Here is a 25,419-nt window from a genome sequence, read left to right as displayed (position 1 = left end):
CTGATCAGTCATCTCTATATCATCACTGTTGCTATAAACAGGAAAATATTAAATGACTTCTTACTTGCAAAAAAAATCCCTGCTTTGCAGAATTTGATCTGACTTAACAGAAGGCATACTGACATAATATACCTTAAGGTTTCTACTCAAATGATGCCATTCCACTCTCAAACATGGCCACTATTACTAAAAATGGAGGAAAAAAAATTGAATGAATTCTTCTCATAACCTACTGAGCAGAAATTGGCTAAGCGTGACAAGATTTTAGTAATGTAAGGGCTTGAAATTTAAACAAATGATGTCAGTTCACAGACAGATATGGCCAACATCACAGAATAAGAAAATCTTTTGAACTTCTGAAAAAATACAGAACATAATTTGATAAAATTTTACATAAAATATTTCGTCATAAAGGGCTTATAAGTTTAAACAGATGATCCTGATCTACCATCCAGTATGGCTGCTGATACAGAAATTAGAAGCACTTTTAACTTCAGAACTACTGCTTAACAGACTTTGATCAGATTTGTCAGAAAATGTCCTTGAATGCCTTTCAGATTTATACAGATTTGTCAGCAAGTGTCCTTGCTTGAATGCCTTTCAGATTTATACAGATTTGTCAGAAAGTATCCTTGCTTGAATGCCTTTCAGATTTATACAGATTTGTCAGAAAGTGTCCTTGCTTGAATGCCTTTCAGATTTATACGGATTCGTCAGAAAGTGTCCTTGCTTGAATGCCTTTCAGATTTATACAGATTTGTCATAAAGTGTCCTTGCTTGAATGCCTTTCAGATTTATACAGACTCGTCAGAAAGTGTCCTTGCTTGAATGCCTTTCAGATTTATACAGGTTCGTCAGAAAGTGTCCTTGCTTGAATGCCTTTCAGATTTATACAGATTCGTCATAAAGTGTCCTTGCTTGAATGCCTTTCAGATTTATACAGATTCGTCAGAAAGTGTCCTTGCTTGAATGCCTTTCAGATTTATACAGACTTGTCAGAAAGTGTCCTTGCTTGAATGCCTTTCAGATTTATACAGATTTGTCATAAAGTGTCCTTGCTTGAATGCCCTTCAGATTTATACAGATTCGTCAGAAAGTGTCCTTGCTTGAATGCCTTTCAGATTTATACAGATGATGATGTTCTGCCATCAGATTTGTCAGTTGCTGCTAAACATAGAAAATCATTTACATAGTTGAAATAAAGTTCTGAATGGAATTTGACCAACTTTGACAGAAGTGCCCTAGTGTCTGGTCAGTTTTATTTATTTATGGATGAAGATAACAGAGGTTAAAGAAACCTTGAAACAGATGCAATCAGTATCATTGGAAGAAATTTTCAAAAAGCATCCTGTTGTCCCAGATTTCTTGGCCAGCTGCTAATGCATTTGGTTATTAGACACATATCAACCAAGTGAGATATCTCAGACCCACTTACGCTTCTTGTTCTCATATATATTGTTTTACTGCATGCATCTACATAGTCATAGTAAACTTCAGAACAAGATGATGTGTTGAATGAAAAAAAGGAAAACCTTAGTTAATATTAATTGCTCCTTTTTCTTTACAGCTTTATTTACCTTTGCAGAGATGGCCTGGAGATTAGGTAATATCATCCATACATGCATAAAATATGGCATATATGTTTGAAATGTCATGCAACCTTCTACACTGTTATAAAATGGATATGTAAAACTGTGGAACATAATTGGAGATGACATGTAATTGACAGATGTTTGACTTTGGAGTGAGTGATATCAACTTTGTTAAGAGGTTGGTCCTTTATAGATTTCCAATTCTGCACTGTAGTTGTCTTTCTGTACTTCAAAATAATGAGGATTTATATGTGACTCAATTTTAGATCAATCAAATGGCCACAGCCCCCGACTCCCAGAGACTCAAGTTGTTGAGAGAGGTGGCTGGTACCAAGGTCTATGATGAAAGAAAGGAGGAGAGTAAAGTCATACTCAGAGAAACAGGTAATCATGGCAGCATCATAACCCAGTCTTAAATTATTAGGAAGCCTTGATAGTCTGAACTTGTATTAGAAGGATTCATGCAGTAACCCCAAACCATAATAGCTAGATGCATTCAGCTGTGTTTTCTATTATTTATGCTTTTATATTTTAATTGGTAAATGTGCCATTCTAGATTTGTAGAACATTCATTCCATTGATGAAAAAATGTTGGGTCTAATGTTAAAATGCAAGTCATGTAGAAAAAAGTGGAGTATGCAAATAATCTTGCCTTTTTTATCACTGTCAATCACATCAGGGATTTATTAATTTATGGAATTATTATTCACTTTTCCAGCATTATCTGGTCTGAATGTCATTTTAGATACAGACTAGAGCACTGTTTTAGTACAGTGTGTTTGCTTGCTAAAATAACTGATCACCATTCAAGATATCGTTATCTTAGTGGACAGGTAACTATGCTTTAGTCGATGAGTGGCTATTCAAAGTATATACTGTTGGAGAAGTGAATATTTAGTGCAGGAATTAATAAATCCATGACAGGCGCACCAGTGGTCTTTATCAGTTTCCCCTGTTGCAAGCCTTCTGTACTAGGATATGAAGATTTATTGTGCACAAGTAACTGCTCCCCTCAAGAATTTATATTGGACATTTGTGTGTAAATTAGTTTCCTTTCTGTACACTATTTTGGAAATACATTTTGAGATTTGATTATCTCTTTATATTTTCTATGATTGATCATTGACAGTATGCTTTTGTGGTGCCCAGACTAATCAAAATCAGACGTTTCTTTCATTTGAAGAAATTTATCATTTTATGCTTCTTTGACAATGAGTGCACACTGTTCAATAAACTTAGGATGTGCTCAATTCAGCCTAAAATCGACCATGACGTTTTTCTATCTTTATTTTCTTGGGTTATTTTTATACACCCTTCAGGCAAAATAGAAGGAATTTGTGACAGATTTTTTTTAGACAGGGTCATTGGTGCAGCTAATATTAACCCTGTATTTTCGAGACATAAAACTGTATAAACTTGAAGGTTTTAAGGTTATGTTTTCAGTTTTTTTTCCTTTGTTCATTTAATGTTGTCATTAAATTCACATTGGGACATTTACCCATTATATGTTATGATCATTTATGCTGGGAATTCACATTTGAAATTTGAACTTGATGGGGCTACAAATTTCAGTGTCCAATTCTATATTTGTGATTGCTAGATAAGTAAAAACTTTAAATATAAGTTGATGATAAGAGGAATTACCTTTTTTCAGAGGGAAAAAGGGAGAAGATCAATGACCTACTGAAATACATTGAGGAGCGACTGGACACTCTAGAGTCCGAGAAAGAAGAATTGAAGGAATATCAGAAATGGGACAAAATGAGAAGGTAAATTCATATTTTGTAAAATAAAAGTTCTTGGAACCTAAAAACCTAACTAAGAGTGTGCACCCAAATGTTTAAAGCTGATAAAAATATCCACTTTATGCAAAAACAAACATTTATCTCACTTGGCCTATTGGGATGGTGAACTTATGAACTTATTGTATGCCACATGTCCATTGTCTGTCATTTTCCCTTCATGTTTTTCATCTGATTTTGATCAAGCTTGGAATATAGGTTCATATCTCCAGTATCTCATATTAATTTAAGATTTATGCACATTAATATGGCAAGCATACATCTGATTCGCAGAGCTTGTTACCCCTTTTCCTTATTTCTGGTTCAGTTTTGATCCAATTTTGCATAATTACATGTATCATCAAAATCGTTTACAGATTTTATGAGTTAGAGATGCACATATTACAGACCTGCCAACTTTTATGATTTTGCTGTAAGTCTTACAAAATTACCCTTAAAATACTGATTTATGGCATAAAAGTAAAAACTACTGAAAAATTATCATTGCCAAAAAATCTGGATAATTGGTTCATCCGTGTTTTATTTGGATCCAGGTTTCATCTTAGAATTAGTGAAATTAGGGAACCAGACTAACTTTACAGCAGCACCCAGACGCTTTAAACTTCACCTGTTTGTTCATGCAAAGCATCTGCATGATCAAACTGTTGATTATAGAATTTTTAAAAATGGCATCCAGAAAGCGATGCATGTTTAAGATGAATGGGAAAATAATCTTCTAGAAAAGTGTTGATAATCAACACAGAGGAATAAAAAGTATTCAGATTCTTGTGAATAAAAGCTGGAAAGGACACAATTATGTTTATTGGACATCACATGCCATTTTGAGTATGTCTCATGGCAGGAGATATGATTGCCATCATCATGTGAAATGGAAAAGAATTTCCAAGAATTATGTTAAGTTGAGAGATAGCAACAAGCCATTGAGCTGCATAGGGTTTGGAACTAGAGTTTGTACAACTGTACTAGTGGTAAATAAAGTCTTTGCATACTTTACAAACTTTTCAGTTGAACATGATGTTTATCGTCAATGCTTCAAACTTTTAAATATGTTTTCCAGCTTTACAACCTCAGTTATTGATATTTTGTTGCACCTTACTGAAAACTGGTCAATCTTACGGAAAAAAATCAACTGCCTTACTGAGATGGACTCATCAGGGTTGACAGGTCTGATAATATTATTGAAATGATCTTGCATCTGATTAGCTGATCTTGTTACTATTCTAGAAATCATATTTCTGATCTGATACTAACTTGAAATAAGGGCTTTCATCTTCAAGCTCTTGGCTGAGTTTGGTATTGAGTGAGATGATCTTGAATCTGATTGGCAGAGCTAGCATTAAAAAAAATTACCCAGCCAGTAAAAGCATTGTATGGTGACCTTGTGGACAATCTATCACCACATATAGACCCTGACACTAGCTGTGGTGATAAATCACTGGATAGCTGGTATCGTACTTCAGCATTGCACATCATCCAGCCTAAGGCTTCATCCACTCTAGCTCTGGCACAGTCTCCACCTATGGTTTTTACCACCAGGGTTAGTTATGGTGGTGATCTGTTTTCTCGGCATACATAGTCTTGGACTCTAAATGCAAATAGAATCTGGCACCTGGTCATGCCACTTCCAGACCCACTTTTATCATGAATGCCCAATGCAGTCAGCACCAGATTGGGTGAACAAGTCTTTTACAATATCCAGTACCAGTTCTATGAAGGCATCACAGGGTGGCCAGCATTGATCTGGGCTTCGTTGTGTTCCAGCACAGGCTATGTCATTTTCTATTGCCAGGCACTTGGTCTTCAGACTTTCAAATGAACTCCAGGAGATAGACATCTCACAACTTAGGCAGACCTCCTGTTTGTTTTCATTGTCACCAATCATCTACTTTGCCAATATGTCAATAAAATCACATTAAACATTTTTTCTTGTCACTCCAAATCTCTGATCATGAATGCATAAGCGTGCAAGCCTCTTAATTAAGTTCCACAATGTCCAGAGATGACTCCACCTTCTGCACAGCCATTAAAGAAGTCTTCTCTCTTCATTTAGAGTTTTACCCACCTTGTCTTCATGCTCTGTCTTACAGAATTCCTGCATCCATTTGGCCAATTAAGTAGGAAAAGACCAGCCTTCTTTCAATCAGTTATCCATTATTAACCAATACAGTAGTCCCCCTCTTATAAGGCCACCCCTAATGCAGCAGGAAAGTGGCCTTATAATGCGGGTGGCCTTTCTAGAGGGGGATGACAAATGCGAATAGTAAATACATATGAAAAAAGTCACAAGTACATTTAATTTTAAATATTTAATATTTTAATTAAAAAATCACATGCATGATGTGAAATAAATGTAAAACAAACTTTGTCATCATTTGCAAAAAATTGCTATGAATAACCATTGATACAGTTATAAAACTGTCTTTATAATTATGTTACAGTTCACATCACGTCACTTTGTTGGTAACAGTCTAAAAAACAAACCAGTCTCATCACATTAAAAATATCCTTGCTGTCATATCCCCTGCATATATCGTTTAGTCTTTTGTTCCAATCTTCGACAACTTCATTATTAACATCAGCTGATTCGCCGTTAATGACAGAATACTTGATATTGTGTCGCACTTGAAATCTGTGCAACCATCCGTTACTTGCGGTAAAGTCGTCATATCCCAGTTCAACTGACAAAATTTTTGCTTTTTCTTGTGTTTCAAATCAGGATACAAACGTCTCCTGGCTCAAACAATCTTCCTTTCTCCGTCCATTTCACCTTTCCACTTCTGCAGAATTGTTTCATTATCTTTCACGATATTGTTTATCTGAGTCTTCCCGACGTTAGTTTTCTGCAAGGATCCTCGACGATCCCCCCCCCCCACCTCCCGTCAGTTGAATTACTTTCACGTTCTCCTCTAAACTGAGAATTTTTATTTTCCTCGATGACATGTTGATCTTTTTGCAGTAAGTTATTCATGTTGCCAACTACAATACTAATAAAACAATTTTGTATGCATCTGAACAAATTGCCGTGTTTTTAAAGGAAGTGATCTTGTCACGTGATTCGTCATTCGCAGTCTGGTACCCTAATGTTTTTATACATTTCTTGAAACTAGGTGAGAGAAGCCAAAACGGCTTCGATATGTACCATTAACATCACGCAGATTTGACCTTGCGGCCGCTAGGATTCGTAATTTTGACAATTATTGTCAGGGGTAATAGCCACTGATTACCAAAGTGAACAAGCTCAACATCTTACTAAGGGAAGCCATAAAGACCATTAAACCATTTTCCTGCCGACTTGGGTATTGCACATCGATACTGCCACTTCTCAGCTGTTTCTACTGTTCGATAATTGTTTTCTTAACAATTATCAGAGTGACTAAACCGGACATCTTATGATAACACAATAGTAAGGCTAATTGGATTACATGTACGTACCCTTTTGTATGGATTAAAATTTGAGTCTTTCTCGGTTTTTATGGAATAAATTTGGCTTCTCGTGAGGCGTAAATGATATAATATTAACCTTAGTGATAAATGTACTTTACTCAACACTTCTTTCAGTAACGAAAACCTGACATCGGGAAACAGAAATCGGATTACTTAACACACGTTATGAATACAATACTGGTTCTGGATACATATTCAAATAAAATGCGGCCGCTTGTGAGGGGTAAATTTTATGATTTTGCACTAATATGCTGGCCGCTGGTCGCGTTAGCCGGGTGGCCTTTCGCGAGGGGTACTTTTGAACACAAACTCGTCGGTGCCAACGGATTCTGGCCGTAAGAAGCGGGTGGCCGCTGGTCAGGGGGGCCGTTCAAGAGGGGGACTACTGTATCCTCAAAAATACTGAGCTGAGTACCTCCCACAATATAGTATACTGTTGGTAACCCAGCCATATTGGTATTAAAGATAATGAAAAAGCAGATCCCGCTGCCAAAATGGCCCTCCTATCCTCTGAACCATCTGATTTTAAAATACCATATACTGATTTTAAACCTAATATCAAAGGGTCTTTATGTCAGAAGTGGTTGGCATCACGAAATGATGCAGTGAATAACAAACTTCATTCAATCAAGCCAACCCTAGGGGAATGGACTCCTTCCTACAGAACCATCCATAGGGAGGAGGTAGTCATTGCAAGAATTAGAATTGGTCATACATATATAACCCACTCTCACATGCTAAAAGGCGAAGACCCACCAGAGTTTGTTTCTTGCAATGAACCATTCACTGTTAAGCTCTTTTTGATAGAGTGTTTAGACCTACAACCTTTGCGCGATCAGTATTACAATGTGCATGACATGAAGGAACCTTTTGATATAAGAAATGTCACTTCTATTTTGGAATTCCTGAAAGAAGTAAATATTTATTCTAAGATATAACTTTTAGGCTGCCACCACGAGTGTTTTTATGTAATGTATATACCATCCTTTATACCTCCTTTTCATCTAATCTTCATTAACACACACCATTTACATTTCCTGTTGATCGGGAAGCTTTATATATTGCCCTTACCATCTTATCGTTTTGCTTTTAACTATGTGATATTTCTGTCGCTGGTTGATAAGAAACCTTTTATCTCTTTTAAATAATCCTGCATATAACCTTTTGTATGGCGCTAAATAGTCTAACAGTGCTGATGCGCTGTAAAAACACAATCAATCAATCAGTCAATAAAACTATCAAACAGTTACCACAGTCTGGTTTAGTCATCAATATCTTACACTGCTTTAAGAGGCAACTTAAACATCCAAGCATCTGCAGGTTCTTTTGTTTTGCAGCTATCACTTTCACCTTACTTCACCTAGGCCTTTTAAAAATACAAAGTTCCAGAAATCACCAGAAATATGTATGACTGGGAATGTCAGACTGGAAATATTTTCTGGTATGTTGTTGTAGCTTTTGGCTCCTAGCTTGACATGATCTCAGTGGCTGTATTTCAGTGAATTCAGCATAGCTTAATTCCCACTGGTGAAATCCCTGCTGACAGACATGCCTGGGAATCAGCTTTCTCATGGCTGGTGTACGCAACAGGTCAGCTCAAAACTTGGTCTCCAATTCCCCTTTTCATGGACGACAGATGCATTTCAGTTTGTGTTCACACTGCACAAACCACTGCAGTGTCATCCTCAGATTTCAACCTGCATCTTGCAATTTCATATTTCTGAACTGCATACAATAGGTTCGGCACAGTTTCTCTTCTTGGCAGAAAACAACACAGTGCTTGTGCTACTCTTTACATACAGCCCACTAAGGGTAGGGGGCTTCAGCACATGGCATCTCCCTGTGATGGTCCTCAACACTGTTCATGAAGGAGATTTTGCAGTTAGCCTCGTCTTCCAAGATACATACATTCATATTCCCATGCACAGGTCTTCCTGGAAGTTTGCTCTCAAGGAAACAGGCATCACTTTTGGTCACCCACTTTTGTTACGAATTTGTTACGAATTTGAGGCTCTGGGTGTTCACAAGAATCATGGACAGAGTTTTGTCACTCTTAAGGACCATCCTCACATATGTGTCATTGAACTACCTGTTTGACTTTATCCAAGGAACCAAGTGAGTAATCTTGTGTACCTAGATATGAAATTCCTTGTTTCACTCATTTTATCCATGATTCTTTGTCAACAAGGATGGTTTGGATCGCATTCGCTCTATTTCTGTGTACAGTGAATCAAGTTTGTCTCCAAAAGGAATGTGCTTTTTGAATTTTATCTCAATGGTATCTACAATTCACTTGGGGAGTACATTTTCACCCCAGTAATATCTTTGACTCTTAGTGTGAATTTGGCTCTTTGCTGGTTCATGAGAGACATAAACAGGAGCTTTCTATCCAAGTGGCAGCTGAAATCATAACCAGTGTTATTTGAGATGTTATCTGTTATTTGCGACCAGATTCTTTCCAACAATCCACTATTGTCTTGGAAGGCAAGTAGATACCTAGTCCCCAGTTATATCTTCTTGCTTTGGATTTTCTCAGGTGGTGTAATCATTTAAGTCTGCTACATCCTAACCAGGCCAGTGTAAAAGAAGACTTGCCATCTGAGCAGAATAAACCAATTCACATGGAATTTTCCATTCACCTTTTGGTCTTAAGTTGAATCTGCATCATCTGGAGTCAGCCTCTTGTGGACCTCTTTGTGTCAAGGGGGAATTCCAAACTATCAACCTTTAATTTGCCAGTCACAGATCAGAAAGCCTGGGCAGTTGATGCCCTTTTAATGAACTGGAATGGAACTAGATGCATATTCCTTTTTCCTAACCACTTGTGATTCTGAATGTTTTGCAGAAAGTAAGGCAAGCCAAGTGCAGACTGATCACTCCCATCAAGTATAGAAAATTCATAGATCACCAGCCTTCTGAATTTAGCAGCAGAGGTTCTAAGGAAAATCCTGCCTTCTTGCTGAAAAAAAGACACAAAACAAAGCATGCATGTGTTCTATCCAACCCAGAAGTATATGCAGTTCTGCTTTGATGATTTGGTTTTGTTCATTATGGCACCCATTTCATTCCTAAAATCAGGCACCTACTGATAAAGGGGAATCAGTCTTTTGTCTTGAAACTTGTTTTGTTTGAACCATTCTTCTCAGGGGCATCTTCATGTCCCTTTTTGGGTCTTGAAATGTTACCTGAAGTTTACTGAGTGAATCAGATCATATCAGCTTGTGCAGTTAGAACAGTCACCAGCAACATAATATTCCAGTGCAACTGCACCCAGACTGACATCATTCATGTCATGGGATGGAAGTCAGACATGACACTATCCAGCTTTTACTTCAGAGACCTTTCAGCTCAAAGAGCTCAGTATGATCTGATGGGACAGGTCACCTTCCCAGGTTACTTATCAGCTTCATAATAATGCAGGTTATTCTGTTTTTGCTGAATTGGCAGAAGCAAACATTTTCCTCAAGACTTTATCCATTAATTGACCCGTATTAAAATTATTCCATAACTTCCATGAGATTTGAAGCTGCTTTGCTGTGCATAAGGAAACCGGATACAGGAGAAACTGCATGGTAAGGGGAGGCAAATCCATCCACCAGTTACCTGTTCTTCTCACACTGTTTAGCTAATGATTTGAAAAAGAAAAGTTTTGGAGTAAGCATTGCTTCATATTTTTATCTAGTCCTAATTCAGACAGTCTATCCCAAGTCATCCACACATTTACTCCCCGATTGAGCTTACACATCTAATCCAGTAGTAAGTGACAGTGATAGGATTGGACTCCAGTCCTTCTATCTATGATGAGACCATGAATCTGAATTCTGTCTCTTTAAGTAAACTGCAATTTAGTGTTTTTATTGCAAAAACAAACCAGATGATGTGGTTAATGTTGGCATTTATTTTCACATATGATGACTCGATTTGCAAGGTGGTGGATGTTCTTCAGTATTATGACCTGGTAGAAATTAACAAAAATAAGTTTTTGGTTTAAAAAATTAGTTTCTCCTTTTTTTGCAACATTTTACTGTTGATTATATTAATGCTGTCTTATGTTTTTTTATAGGTCTTTGGAATATACAATTCATGACCATGAACTTAAGGACACCAGAAAAAAGTTAGATGAGGTAGGTTTGAAACCAGTTTTACCCATAGCTAAACCATAAAACTAAATTGAATTCTCATTTTTTAGCTCAGAAACATGATGTTTTCATACAATCAAGGAAAAAATTTCTGCACTGTTGGCTACCTAGTCGTATTGTCATTATGGGTAATGAATGGGCAAAGAATCAGCCAAAGCTGCTTTGCAGTCACCTGTTTTCAGATGGAAGATCTCACATACTGACTTAAAATATTGTATAAATCACCATTTCTGTCATATTTAGCAAAATATGTGGAATGAAAACGTACAAATTCGAGAATATTAAACCCACCATTGGAGAATCGTATCCCTTATATGGAAGACATTGAAGGCATAAGATGGTATTTTGCTGCTCGTGTTCTTGACACACATACCTCATTCATGCACATGTTTTGAAAGGTGAAAAACTACCAAAGTGTGTGCCCTGACAATGGAACATATTCTTGCAGACTGTGTCAATTTCAACCCTGTGAGACAAGATCTTGGATGTGAACTGCTTGAAGAAACTGTACAAGGACAAAACACCCAAGGAAATCTTGCTCTTTTTAAAGGAATGCAGTTTATACTGCTAATTTTAAAAACATTTTTCAGAATTTTAACATCTTTATATTAAATTTTATTGTGTACCTAATTGTGCATTTTTGTTTTGGAAAGTTTTTATCTCCCATCATTTTTACATACTTCATATTTAATTTTTTTTAATTTCCCCTTTTGTTGCACCATATAGTCGCAATTGTGCTAGCTGTAAGATTTCAAATCATACATAAATTTCACCAGGCAATAAGGCCAAATTAGGTTATTTTATTGCCCATCATTTCTCCTGCATCAATCATTCAGTTTTTCACAGATTTTCATAAACTGCTAAACCATTTCGCACATGATTTTACAGGGGTATTTTAGCATCAAAGCCTTTTGCATGGTTTGCACAGGTTTTGAAAAACCCTTGAATTTGATATCTGGTCTTGAAAAGGTCTTGAAGAACAAGTGGTGAAAAAAACTTGAAACGTTCCTAAAATATGGTTCAGTAGCTATTTACAAGCCCTGAGAATTCACTAATACATGACTAGGTACTATTCACTCTTGAACTTTGTGGGGAAAAACTGAGCATTAATATTTGTTTTAATCCTTCATTTATCACACATTATATTTATTTGGATACCTTGGGTGTTAGCACTTGTCCGATGGTTAGACTAGGGTATAATTATACTTGGATGTACCAAAGCATTGATTAGGTGTCACCATCAGTAAACCAGTTAATGCAAGTGGCAGATGAAGCATAGTGAACGTTGACTTCATTATCAGCTTTAATGATGTGGAATTGCCTGTTTGATTGTCCATGGATCATGGAACCAAAGTTCTTGTGGATTAGAGAGTTCAAAGGGACAAATCCATGGCAATATGTGCTTTGTGTAATAAGTTAATGCATTTGGGGACAATGGGTGAATATACCCTTTCTTCACATATGACAAATCCAAAACACTATGTGGTAATGAGTGCTTTGGAACTCAGAAAGGTCATTGACGACTTCTTTTTGAAGACAGATTCAGCAAATTATCATATCAGTCATCTACAAAAGCCACCTCACCAATTTTGATGCAAATCTAAACCCATATTTTGGCCAGTTTGCCCTTCCATTGGTTCACAGGTAAAGCTCACAGCCTGAGTGAGAAGGCTGAAGTCACATGGCAGCTAATATTTATCGTTCAAAGTATCTTATGATCTAAGAAAAGTTCCAGTAATTCAATAATCTGAAGAGAGAGAAAATTGGATGATATGGTATAATGCCTGAAAAAGTCAAATGTTGAGATTAGACATAACTTGGAAAAGATAATACAGTTAATTGACAAAATACAAATACAGCTAGAAAATTACTGATGATAATAACTTGGTTCAAAGTGCCATTGTTGCATATATTATGACTTTTTTAAGACTTAAAATTTTCACACTTTATTTTATAATTTGGAAGATGGACTCAACACAAATAAAGTAAAAGAAGCTTCATAATTCAACATTAAAAGTGGATAAATTAATTTATGCAAACCCTTTGAAAAACAAGCCCTCACAAAGTCCTTAAATTAGACCAGTGACCTTTGTTTGAACCATACTTTTGGGGCCCCGAGTAGCCGAGTGGTCTGAAGCGCTTTCCGTTACAGATCACTGCCATCTCACCTCTGTTTGCGTGGGTTCAAGTCTCGGATTCGGCAGATGTGGGTATGTGAGAAAGCTTGCCAGTAGCTTCTCGTGGGTCAGTGGTTCTTTCCGGGGTTTTTCTGGGTTTTTCCACCACCATTAATACTGGCCGCCATGTATAGCCTATTATGTGCTGAAAAATGGTGTTAAACCCAACAACAACAACCACCATGCTTTCAGATTTCATTTGATTCTGATACATCTTCAGGTATTGCTGCTGTTGCTATAAAATGAGAATTTTAAGCAACTTCACAAAAGCGTCACAGCAGAATTTGGCTAGATTTGACAGCATCCTGGAATTACAAATGATGCTGCTATGCTATAAAGTATGGCCAGCGTTAGTAAAACAAATAGAAAAACTTTAAACATCTCAAAAACCACTGAACAGAATATAACCAAATTTGACACATCCAGGCGTAACTGGGTTTCAGAACTGTACAAGTGATGTAATCCACCATCAGATATGGTCACTGTTACTAAAAGTAGACTAAAATGACTCAGAAACTACAGAAGGGAATTTGATACAGCTTGACAGCATCCTGGCTTAAAAGAATTTCGGTTTATTGATGATGTTGTGGGCTTAAAGCCATTTTTCAGTACATGATAGGCTGTACATGGCAGCAAGTACATCTGTGAAGGAAGAACCACCAACCCATGGGAAGTTACTGGCAAGCTTTCTCACGTACCAACTTTGCCCAGGCCTGAGACTCAAGCCCACAATGACAGGTGAGATGCCTTTGATCCGTAAAGGTGAGTGATTCAAAGTACACTGCCATCTGGTGCCCCACTTTAAGTTTCTACATACAATGCTGATTTTTTAGTAAATATGCCTTCCATCACTGCAAAGAAAAAACCCCCATTAAATTAGCTCTTCTCAGAAACTGCTGAACCAAATTTGACCAAAACTGAATTTGACCAAAATTGACAGAAAGCATTCTGGAATAAATGGCTTTTGTTATTACAAATGATGCCAAACCACCATCAAGCATAGAAGCTATTCATAAAAGGGTAAAAACCTTTAAACAACTCTTTTCCTAAACACTGCTTAAACAGAATTTGACCAAATTTGCCATCAAGTATTCCTGATGTTACTAAAAATAGGGACCACTCTGATTGCCTAGTGGTTAGAGGTTCCGTCTCGGAAGTGGGATGTCATGGGTTTGAACCCTAGCCGAGTCATATCAAAGACTTAACAAAAATGGTACTAACAGCTGCCTCATTAGGCACACATCATTAAGATAGTGTTAGGACTGGTCGGCCTGGTGTCAGGATAATGTGACTGGGTGGGACATCATGCTACATGTCTGAGGCATGATGCCCTGGTGCTAGACATCACTATAAACTGCCACACTGCAGACATTGTAGCGATATGACTGAAAAATTGTTAAGCTATGTTAAAAATCTTAATCACACACACACACTAAAAACAGAAAGACATTTAAACAACTTTATGTAAGAAAAGCTAGTGAACAGAATTTAACCAAACTTGACATAAAAGAAAATAGTATAAAAGTCTTTCCATATTCTTGTAATGCTAATGTGCTGTCAGATATGAAGATCAGAACTCTATAGAAACTTTGAAATAATTATTTTCATAACATCTGCAATCAGTAGCAGTGGAATAAATTTCTACATAGAGAATTCTGCTGACCGAAACTTTTGGCATTGGCTTCTCTTGCATTTGGTTCTTAGGCAGCTGTCAGGCAAACGATCTTACTCAGGTTTACTTGGGCCTCTTGTAATGTTATATTTCTGTCATGTTCATGTAGGTAAGGCTTGCAAAGTTTTTCTTGTTGGAATTTCAGTTGGCTAAGGTATCAATCACAGGCTTGCACAAAGTTGAATTGCTTCATGTGTATTTGTGGCATACCACACAGGTATATATAGTTACATGCATATTCGTGAGTCCATATGATGTCAATCTGAAAATGCCCTTGGAAATAAAAAAAAATTGTGTTTAGTATAATTCCTTGCATATTTTCATTTGCACTGCGAGAAGTTTATTGGACACAAAATTTGCTTCATTTTGATACGTGTAAGGAAACAACTAGCATTAGTACTAACCTGTTCAACCTGTGCATATACCATCATCAAAAAGCCATGAAATTTAGGTCTTTTTCTCCTTCCCTTGATAGAAATAAGTAGTCATCCTAAAGGAACATTCTGATCAGTTGTTTAAATATTGAACAGTTTACCTGACCAAATTCTCATGTGAGCCCTCTCCAGTTATTTTCTTTTTTGAAAATGTATTTCTTGCTAATCCATACTATGAATTAAAGATAGTGGAGCCTTTAGGCTTTTTGGAAAGCTAATACTTGTGTTTACTTAAAAATGCTATCAATTGCAGCTAACTATTAAGGGGCTTAATATTTTCAGCTGGTAGTACGAATATATGGAAGTTTCATGACCCATGCCTGTCATTCTCGAAATCAAATATGTGTCCATTCTGAATCCTAGGTGAATACTTTTGCAATAATCTCCATTTCAGACTTTATCATCTTAATTGTAAACTTAATTGTAAAGGAAAAGGTGTATTGTTTATTTTTAGGTGGCATAATATGGCATAATATATCTATATTTCCTTACAGAGAGTGTATATGAAAACCTTTAAAATCAGCATTAATAAAAAGCTGTTAGATTTTAGAAGTTAAAAAATAATAAAAAAATTTGTCAGGTATCCTGAAATTTTTTAAACTGATACAAATACATTGAGAAAAAGATCAGAAAAAGCAATTTTTAACGTGTCAAATGTGCATATTTTTTCCAGCTTCAAGAGAAGCGGGATAACAGTGGCTTACAGTCACAGAAGTTGAGGGATCTACAACAGGCAGCTAATGATAAAGTGAAGGTTGGTGTTGTCTTCTAATTTTTGTAAATTTCCATCTACTGAAATTTGGTTTAATGTTGTGTTTGCTGAAAATGATCCTGAAACTATGACATAAAATTATCATGCACGGACCACATAAGCTAATTATGCAAGGTAACTGCATAAGCTAATTGTGCCAAGATAATCGGTTTGAGTCAGGAGAGGTAAGCACTGAAAATTAGCTAGATTTGTCTGCCCTATAAATGAGAAAAAAACATTACTTTTTATGATTGCATTATTACTTTAAGTGTGAAGATCTTGTAAGCAAGGTTTTGGCTTTTTTATGCTTACACTTGTCTCTATTGTGAAAATCTTGTTTGAAAGGTTTTTTGAAAGAATCTTGTTGGCAAGAATTAAATGTCACTTTAGGCTATGTTATGCTTAGAAGAATAAAACAAAGTGTGTTTCTGTTCAGCCGACCATTCTTGTTTCTATTGCCAACCCTAGCACTTTTTGCTCCATGGTTTAAAAAAAAAATATTAAAAAATAATTCACATTAAATGCATGTAATGTTAATAAATAATGACTTGCCTACCCTAATTGTAAAACCATTGCAGTAGGAAAGACATATTTATATCTGCCTTATACTGTTGTCCCCATTATCAATATCTTGTTTGGAAGGATTACTAAAATGCAATTACATGGACAGTACATAATGGGGTAGGGTGGGATGGGCAGTCTGCTGTGTTCAGAAGAACTTTGTGATATGTATGGTGATAATTATTTATAATTGAAAGTACTTGTTGTTTCAGTCTATCAACAAAGAGTTGAAAGACCTGAAGTCAAGGATGCAGGCAATAATGGATGAGAAGGACTTGCTGTCTTCAGAGAACCAGGAACTGACCAAAAGGAAGGCCAAATTGGAACTGAACATAAAGGACATTCAGGATGAACTGGAAGGTGATGACAAGGCCAGAGTAAGTAGTAACCTTGGATGAATAGGGCCGACTAGAATTATCTTCACCTTATTGTAAATTAACAAGATATCTGGACACTCTTGATCTGGACACTCTTGAAACTGTCTGAGAACAGAACCTAGAATAAAGCCCAAATCCTTGTGTCAGATCAATGTTATAAATGCTTGTATGTAATTAAAATGAGTAAAGGTTACTGAAGAGCAGAAATTAAGATAATCTTGGAAATTTTCATTAATTGAACTATATATGGAGAAAAGAAATTGTATCATTGTCCAAGTTTTTGCTTGTGGAAAAGAGTTTTAGCAACATAAGGCAAGATCATTTACAATTAGATAAGCATTCTGTGGTGCTATCAAGTTGACTAATTGATTTATGAGGTTATTCCAGCAATTTATTTATGCCACATTTTGTCACTTTTTGGTAAATGTGATATAAGTGTAATGACTGCATTATCGCAAGATATTTTCTCTTGATATAAACAAGAGCAGTTTAATAGCTCCAAATATGTGTAGCATTGTTTATCAATATATTTCAGAAAAAATTGGACGATGAACTGAAGAAGGTGACAGACAAAATTGCCAAGACTGAAGCCAATTTGTCGGGTATCACTCCACAATATGAAGCTCTTAGGGACAAGGAGGAAAACTGCACACAACAGTAAATGCTCCTTGATAGTACCATCTTGTGAATTAACCATGCATAGAACTTTGTATTTTCATGAGCTTTGACCAGTCTTAAGGCTGGAGGTTGATGCATGTAGTGAGTGTTTACATCATGTTGAAAACTGTTTTCCAACATATGGGAGTTTGACTACACAGTGTGCCGTTTTGTAGCTATATTGAGTTTGATATACTCAAACAGTATTTTTGGTATTTTGCTTGAAGTTGGAGTTAATCTGATTGCATGTTTAAACTAGTCTTAAAAATTGGATAATCTTTTGGATTAGTAAGGAAGAATGTCCTGTGCAAAGGAGGATGTGTTTGGGTTAGAGTCAGTAGTTTAGTCATTATAGTACAATTTATATTAACTTGGACATAATCACTTCATTCTGTCATGTTAATGACACTTTTAATCACAAAATAAAGACATTTGTTACTTGTGGCCATCTAACTCAAACAAACCAAGACTTGTAAACTTTTAGGTCTGTAGTCCTTAAATTTTTTTTTATCAGTTACAGTACAATTCAAGCCTCTGATGCATTGAAGTATGTGTTTTAGAAGCTTTTTCACAATGTAGCATATATCATATCAGTAAGGAATAGAATACAGAGTTGTAATTTCTTGACTGCTTCATTGGCAGTCTACTTGAAAATTATTATTCGTGACCTGGTTAGGGTTTGTCTTGCGATTGTTTTGTTGTATGTTTTTTTATGCCTGCCATAATGTTAGGATGTCCATTCATCTTTTGGTTCAGAATTTTGTTTCCAAGCATAATTAAAGTTCTTCACAGTGTACTGTTACCAAACTTTTGAATGGCTTGAACTTGCAGAAAAGTTTGAAGCCAAGCAATTTTGGACAAAAGGTTCAAGGAACTTTGTTAAAAGAAAAATGTTTTCTTCATCATGGAAATGAAACTTTGTAGATAACTTGCACCAAGGGTAAGGAAGAAACCTATACATTTTGTTGTCAAAAATTCACAGGTCAAAGCCACAATGAAAATAAAAAAAATGATTTCAAACAATAACATTATTTCTACATCACCGACCTGGACCAAAAGAAGACTTGATTTTAAGGGCCAAGATTAATCTCATTCTGGCTGAAGTTGAAAAATGTTGATTTTGGAGTGAAAAGGTCAACATCAAGATCATTGTTGCCAAAAGAATGTTTTGAGTGGGAGGGTGGGTGGAATAATTTTAGTTTTATACCACTTTTCTTGACCAGAGGTTTTTGGAGGGCTTGTACTTAAAGTATTGAAGATGCAGATTGATTTTGGGGTTAAAAGGTGAAAGGTCGAATTTCGTTTCAATCATTGAAAATGGGTTTTGCAGAATGTCTTTGCTTTTAAAGTTCCATGACCAAACTGTGGATGGCTTGCATTTGAGTAATAAAGAAACCTCTTGATATAGGGGTCTGAAGTTGAAAGGTCACAGTCATGGTAAGCCCTATAGAAAATAATGGCTTCTGCACAGTCGGTTTAGCTCATGACCGTGACAATTGATCAATATTCTGAAGCGACAACCATGCTGTACTCAGGGTTTTACTTACCAGAGGAGAGACAGTTGATTTACCTGGCTACTTCACTTTACACCTGGCTACTTGTAATAAAAAATATTAAAAACTTCTATCCCGATTGGGGGAGGTCCCCCAAACCTCCCACCAATGTTTGCAACTCACCCTCCAACTTTGGATCTGATTGAAGTCTCTGTGTACTAAGGGCTACATAGAGGACCATTAAACTCTGGGCAGGCATATAATGTGCTTTTTATTATACTTTTACTTTTAGCTCTACTGACCAGTGACTTGAAGAGCTTATGGGATGATGTTGTCCATCATCTGCTGTCCATTCATCAATGAGTACAGGGGCCCCGAGTGGTCTAAAGCGCTCTCCGTTACAGATCACTGCCATCTCACCTCTGCGTCGGTTCGAGTCTCAGATCCAGCCAATGTGTATGTGAGAAAGCTTGCCAGTAGCTTCTCATGGGTCGGTGGTTCTTTCCGGGGTTTTCCCGGGTTCTTCCTCCACTATTAATACTGGCTGCCATGTATAGCCTATCGTGTGCTGAAAAATGGCGTTAAACCCTACAACAACAACAACAAATCAATGAGTACAAGTTTATAAACTGCTCAGAGGATTACATGCATATTCATCCAAGGTCTAGTTGATCCTAAATGAAAATGGTGGTACTCAAGAAATTCAATGAAAATCTTGTTATAACGTCTTCTGAATTGAAAGTCATATCAGCATAGGCTTTTCACCAGAAGACTTTTTATGTGTAGTTTGTCCAGAAAGAAAATAGTTCCACTTGGATAGATCACCATTGTGTCCATCTTGTAAATGAGGGTTTCAGAGAAAGAATTCAAATGATGTTTTGTCAGTTCTGAATGGTGATGATTGATGTACAGTATGGCTTACTTGACAGCTATCTTGAGAATCCTGTACAGAAGTCATATTGAAGGGGTTTTTGACCAGAAGACTTATTATGATATCAAGCTGGTTCTGAATGAAGATAGTGCTGATCTGACCTCAGATATGACTGCCACAATGATTATATTGAAAATTTTGTCACTAACTCTCCTGAATAAATGGTCCTATCAACATGGGGGTTTTCCCCAAAAGTCTTTAAATGGTAGTTTGTCTAGTTTGTCCTAAATGAAAATGGTGCTGATCTTGCATCAAGTGTGACTGTCACAGTTACTTATTTGAAAATCTTATTGGTCAGAAGTATCAGATATGCTTTCAAAACACTGCTGTTAAAAAGAAGAAATTGTCTTAGCTTGAATTCCTTGAAATTGTTTTTGGTCAATATTGTGTCAGTCACTTGGAGGAACCCCTTTTTTTTGTCAAGCCTGTCATGGTGGAAGCTCAACATTTCAATCACATCTTTTCTTTTTTTATATTCCTTTTATTTCCATACATTTTTGTCCCACCTTCTTTGGAACTGAACTATAGCTTTTTTTCAAGACTCATTCACATTGTCATGTTTTATCCCGACAGACTGGCTACAGCAGAGCAGCGTCGTAAAGAGCTGTATGCAAAGCAGGGACGAGGAAATCAGTTTACTTCACGTGAGGATAGAGACAACTGGATCAAGAAGGAGCTGCGATCTCTGAATAAGGCTATCAAGGACAAAGAGGACCAGGTTTGTTGAAAAGCACACAGTGATCATCATCGTCATGGGTCATTCATTTCAGTTGATAGACAAATAGATGGATTGGTAGGTTTGGTTTGGTCATTTTCATCTGGAAATTTTAGATGATAACTAAAATGCAGATTGCTCAACAATCACAAATGAACAGACATTGGTAAAACAAAAGTATGAAATTTAAGAACAACACTTAATATTTTATTTAGGATTAATGATGTGCAATTTAGTTGCTGACAGTAAATCCATTACATGAAAATTCTAAATAGAAAGTCACACAGACATGGGATTTTCACCAGAAGACTTTGTATGATATCTAGTTGGGCTTGAATGAAAATGGTGCCACTTGCACGTCCAACATGGCCACCACAGCTTGAAAATCCTATTGTTACTCTTTCTGAATGGATGCTCATACCAACATGGGAATTTTACTATAAGACAGCTTATGATGTCTAGTTGGTTTTAAATGCAAATGGTGCCAGTCTTTTATCAAATATGGCCACAATGGCCATCTTGAAAATGTTGGTCCCATTACTTCCTCTGAATGAATGGACAACTTGGCATAGATTTTTTTATGTCTAATTTGGCCTAAATGAAAGTTGAATTCTTGGAAATTCATTTCAGACAATAGAGTGTCATTTGCTTTGATGGACTGTCTGTCTCTTTAGCAGTCAGCAGCAAGCTTTAATGCCATCTCTTTTTACAAATTGTAACATTGTTACAATCTACATGCCCATTGCTAATATCATTATTACATTTGTTGAATTGTTCCAACCATGTACTTATTGAATTTGAGCCAGTTAAAAAAATCTTGTGAAAGCTGCATCAGCAATGTTAAATTGCACATTTTTTTTTGCTGCTACAATTTGATATTAGTTTGTGCAGAAATTTTTCATAAAAATAGGTATGAGTTTTATGGGCTGTCTTATTTTTCAAGCCAGTTTAACCCCATTATTATTGCTATCAGATCTATTGCTGATGTGCATGACTATAATTCAGTATGTTCATGATATTTTTATGGTCATGAAAGAAAACCAACATATCAAGGCTATGAGTTTCTAGTTGTAATGAACTGTTGTCAGGGAAATGAAATAGATTTGTGATCACTCTGATTAATGGATGAGATCGTTCTTGTCTGTTGGATTGAATGGCACATTAACACAATCATAGGTTTTAAGTACTTGGTAAAATTGGGTAAAGGTACAAAATTGCTATAATCTTCAGGAGGATCAGCTCTTATAAGTCAATCATTAAAAAATAGATTTCCTATAAGATTATAGATAAATGCTGTGTTAATGATCACATGCCTATTAAAAAATCAGTTTGATAAAACTTTTATTCACATTTAAAATAGTTATTAATAAAGCAAAACCATTTTTAAAAATCTTGTCATTAGAACACCTGGCTGTAACTATCATTCTCCGTCATTTCCACTTTCCAACTGCTGTATGACTAAAGGTGTTTATTTGAATCTTTTCAGTGTCAAATTTCTTAGTAATGATCATAGAACACTTCATCTTTTTGTTAATCCAGTTACTTTCACTTTTTCTTTTTAAACAGAATTATTCTGTGACATTCCCTCTTTGCAAGAACTTGTTCCTTCATTGGTAACTGTACCAGTGTCAGACTAATTTGTAGTTTTACATGAAATAGTTTACTAAGGAATTTAGCTTTTCATGTAATCGACTGGGTTATAGACTGGTACTCATTCAGATGCTTTCACTGAAGTATGCATAGGAAGCCAGGAAAGCTTTCATGTCATTTTTTTAAAATTTAAGTTGGCCCAGTATCACACTGTCTTTAACTGAACAATAATTTGCTTCTTAGTTGTATCTTAATATCAGTGGTAGTAGTAGCCAGTAAATAATCAAAGTGACAAAACATTTCAACTAAGGAACACAAAACAATAAGGATAATCAGATTAATAGTTTGCCTTTCTATCATTTAAAGTTGGATACTTTAGCGACATGTTGGAACTGATGGCATTGTAAGTCAGACAAATAAAATGTTATTGAGTTTTCCATCTGTAAATTCCACTAAGTGTATGCTTGTTATAGATCATTTTGATCTATTTTTTTTCTCACTAATACGCTGGCTGTGGGCCACATTAAAAGGAGTGATACTTCAAGAGGGATAATTTTCAATACAACCACTGATACAAAGGGATTTTGGCCAAAATAGCATGTGTATGCTGTCAGGATGCATGTTCAGAAGGGGGACCCAATGTATTTCCAGGCTTGCAAAGTTGCTGTTTTCAGTATATTTTATAGATAAAGTCATATTAAAATAAAGCTTATCTTAGAGTTATGTAACGTTTACTGTCTGGTTCAGCTTTGTATGGATATCATTTATTATTGTTACTTCTTGAGATTATCCCCAGTTTGAAACACTAGGTTCTGCTGAGGCAGTGCTGTTAATGTTTTTGGAGTAGACTTTGTTCGTATCCTCATGTTCCATTCCTGGAGTTGCACGTATGGAAGATGATTCATGAGAAGACAGCACAATTACTTTCATTGTGAGAGATTTTGCCCCTCCATTTCTCAGGCCCTACTTGAGCTCTTTGGCACATGGGTATGAAACTGATATGCCGATTTTCTTACCAGATGTTGTCACCTCACACTCTCTGCTATACCAGTTGTCCAACTTATGTTACAGTCTTCCAGGATTATGTATATTAGGTAGTGATTAGAGATTAGTCCTGATGGGCCATGCCACATACTGGCTGGCTTTTCTGATATATTAGGGACTGTATGCATCCTCTTTTGCCTATCAACTGGCCTTCCAGCCGTATCTTATGGCCTTCCCTCCTGATGGAACATACAGTGGCAATAGCACAGCTGGGGGGGCCCACATTATTGGCATATATGGTAGAAAAATACCAGTCTGCACCTAGGGATAATGGGACTATCACTTCTGTGTCACATTTCATTTGATATGTTGTATGTAGAAATGAAAACTTTGCTGTTTGAGGGCAACCCTGACAGTGAGTGCTTGGAAAAAACTTGTTCTGCTTCCTGGAGTCTAATCCAATAATGGAAAGGACGGAGTTCTGTTCTAAAGCTGTGGGGGAGGAAAAGTATCTGAATTAACACCCATCTCACAACCAGCATCCACTATCTTTGAGTCGTAACTATACAGTCAGTGCCTTAGTAGGTGCTGAGGATCAGAATGAACAGCCCTCATTTTGCCTTCTGCAGTCAGTAAAAATTGTCAAGATTTCTGTTCTTATGTCACTTGTTTAGGCTCGAATAAACAGTAACACAAAAATTTTGTAAAAATGAGAGAAAGAAATATGAACTATAGAATCAAATCCAAAAATAAGCCGAGAATAAAATTTTAGTAGTCCTAAAAACAAAATGTTCTGCTGATTTTACGTTCGAATCCCGATGAAGAATCCAAGATGGAAGACGATGGCGTATGCTGCAATCTGTAGTGTTGAAGTCTACAGTTCCTTGTAGAAATAAAAATTATCACTCCGGTTTCTGATAGCTGAATAAATTTTTATTAAAAAAAACTGTTCTTTTTCCACAATATTACATGAGCACATGTATTTTCCAGAAAAATAACAAAATTCTTTTTAATCCAAGTAATTTGAAATAACTCCAAACCAAGTAATTTTGAAATAACTCCAAACAGCACAGCATACTACTAACAGTTCAACAACCCAGCTTCTGCTGAGATTAATTCTCCAAAACATGGGTTATATGGGCTTTCTAAAACGTAAACAATGGTCACGTGATCATCTTCTGGCAGTTTATTGAAGCAAATGCTTGTTACAGATGACGTTTACCCAGTGTGAGCCTGACGAAAACCAATCATTTTAACTCCAAGAAATAAAAAATAAAAAAAATTGTTTATATCTTAGAGACAAAATCCCATCATGACCTTGGAAATAATCATTTTAAAATAAAATAGAACTTGTTTACGAGGGTTGCTACAAATTCTGAAACAAGGTCAGGATTTAGATCAACACCTGGTGTTTATAAACTAACAGTCAAGGTCAAGCTATTTTCTAAAAAAAGTATCATCTCAAGTGAATAAATTTACATTACAATATCATGTAATGAAAAATAAAAAATATTGAAACTGACAAACAATTAAATTGAAATAAATATATATTAAATCAGATATAATTAAATCAGATATACGTAACACTGTCATACCAGACTTGTTCTGGTAGCACCACTCAGATGGGACAAATTCTGAGTTGACAATCTGCTTAACCTAGCAGTAGACATCCACAGGGAAAATCATCGCAAATTTCAACCTGCTCAAACAACCATGCTGACAAGTGTTTGATCCCTGCCAGGACAGGTTTTTTCTTCATGTCATTAGATGCTTGTGTAGAATGGAGTTAGCATTTAGTCCTGGAGAGAACCTCACAAGTAAGAAAACTCTCTACTTTGAAGGATTAAGGGCAAACAGCACCATTTAATGGATTGGTGGAGAGACAACAACATTGTCCATTTTAATATTTCAGTCTCTCAGCAGGCTGATTTTTTTCTCTGGCTTTTCAAGGAGTAAATGTTAGCTTTGGTGTTACTCTCAGGAGATTCTGGTCTGCAATTTCTGACACATTCATGATAGAGTGAATATAGGCCACATCAAGGACCTATCAGACTTGCTGGCCAACCTTTACTAGAATAGGCCTAAATCACTCACCTTGTT

At 36.2% G+C, this 25,419-nt stretch overlaps 1 protein-coding gene across 1 annotated transcript in view; it reads left to right on the top strand.

The window, feature by feature from the left end:
• The window catches only part of LOC149795406 (structural maintenance of chromosomes protein 3-like), a 116,139-nt gene that overhangs the window by 26,283 nt on the left and 64,437 nt on the right, over positions 1–25,419 (top strand). Inside the window, exons 7-13 of the mRNA XM_089965184.1 lie at positions 1,859–1,976; positions 3,247–3,361; positions 10,902–10,962; positions 15,934–16,014; positions 16,785–16,949; positions 17,485–17,606; positions 20,604–20,748. Of these exons, the coding sequence (XP_089821310.1) occupies positions 1,859–1,976; positions 3,247–3,361; positions 10,902–10,962; positions 15,934–16,014; positions 16,785–16,949; positions 17,485–17,606; positions 20,604–20,748 (807 nt within the window). The remainder of the gene's footprint in view (positions 1–1,858; positions 1,977–3,246; positions 3,362–10,901; positions 10,963–15,933; positions 16,015–16,784; positions 16,950–17,484; positions 17,607–20,603; positions 20,749–25,419) is intronic.

Source organism: Sinohyriopsis cumingii, chromosome 7, assembly GCF_028554795.1.
Source record: "Sinohyriopsis cumingii isolate HCF-2022 chromosome 7, ASM2855479v2, whole genome shotgun sequence".
NCBI lineage: Eukaryota > Metazoa > Mollusca > Bivalvia > Unionida > Unionidae > Sinohyriopsis > Sinohyriopsis cumingii.
Note: the sequence above shows the minus strand (reverse complement) of the source record. Positions and strands in the feature narration are given on the sequence as shown.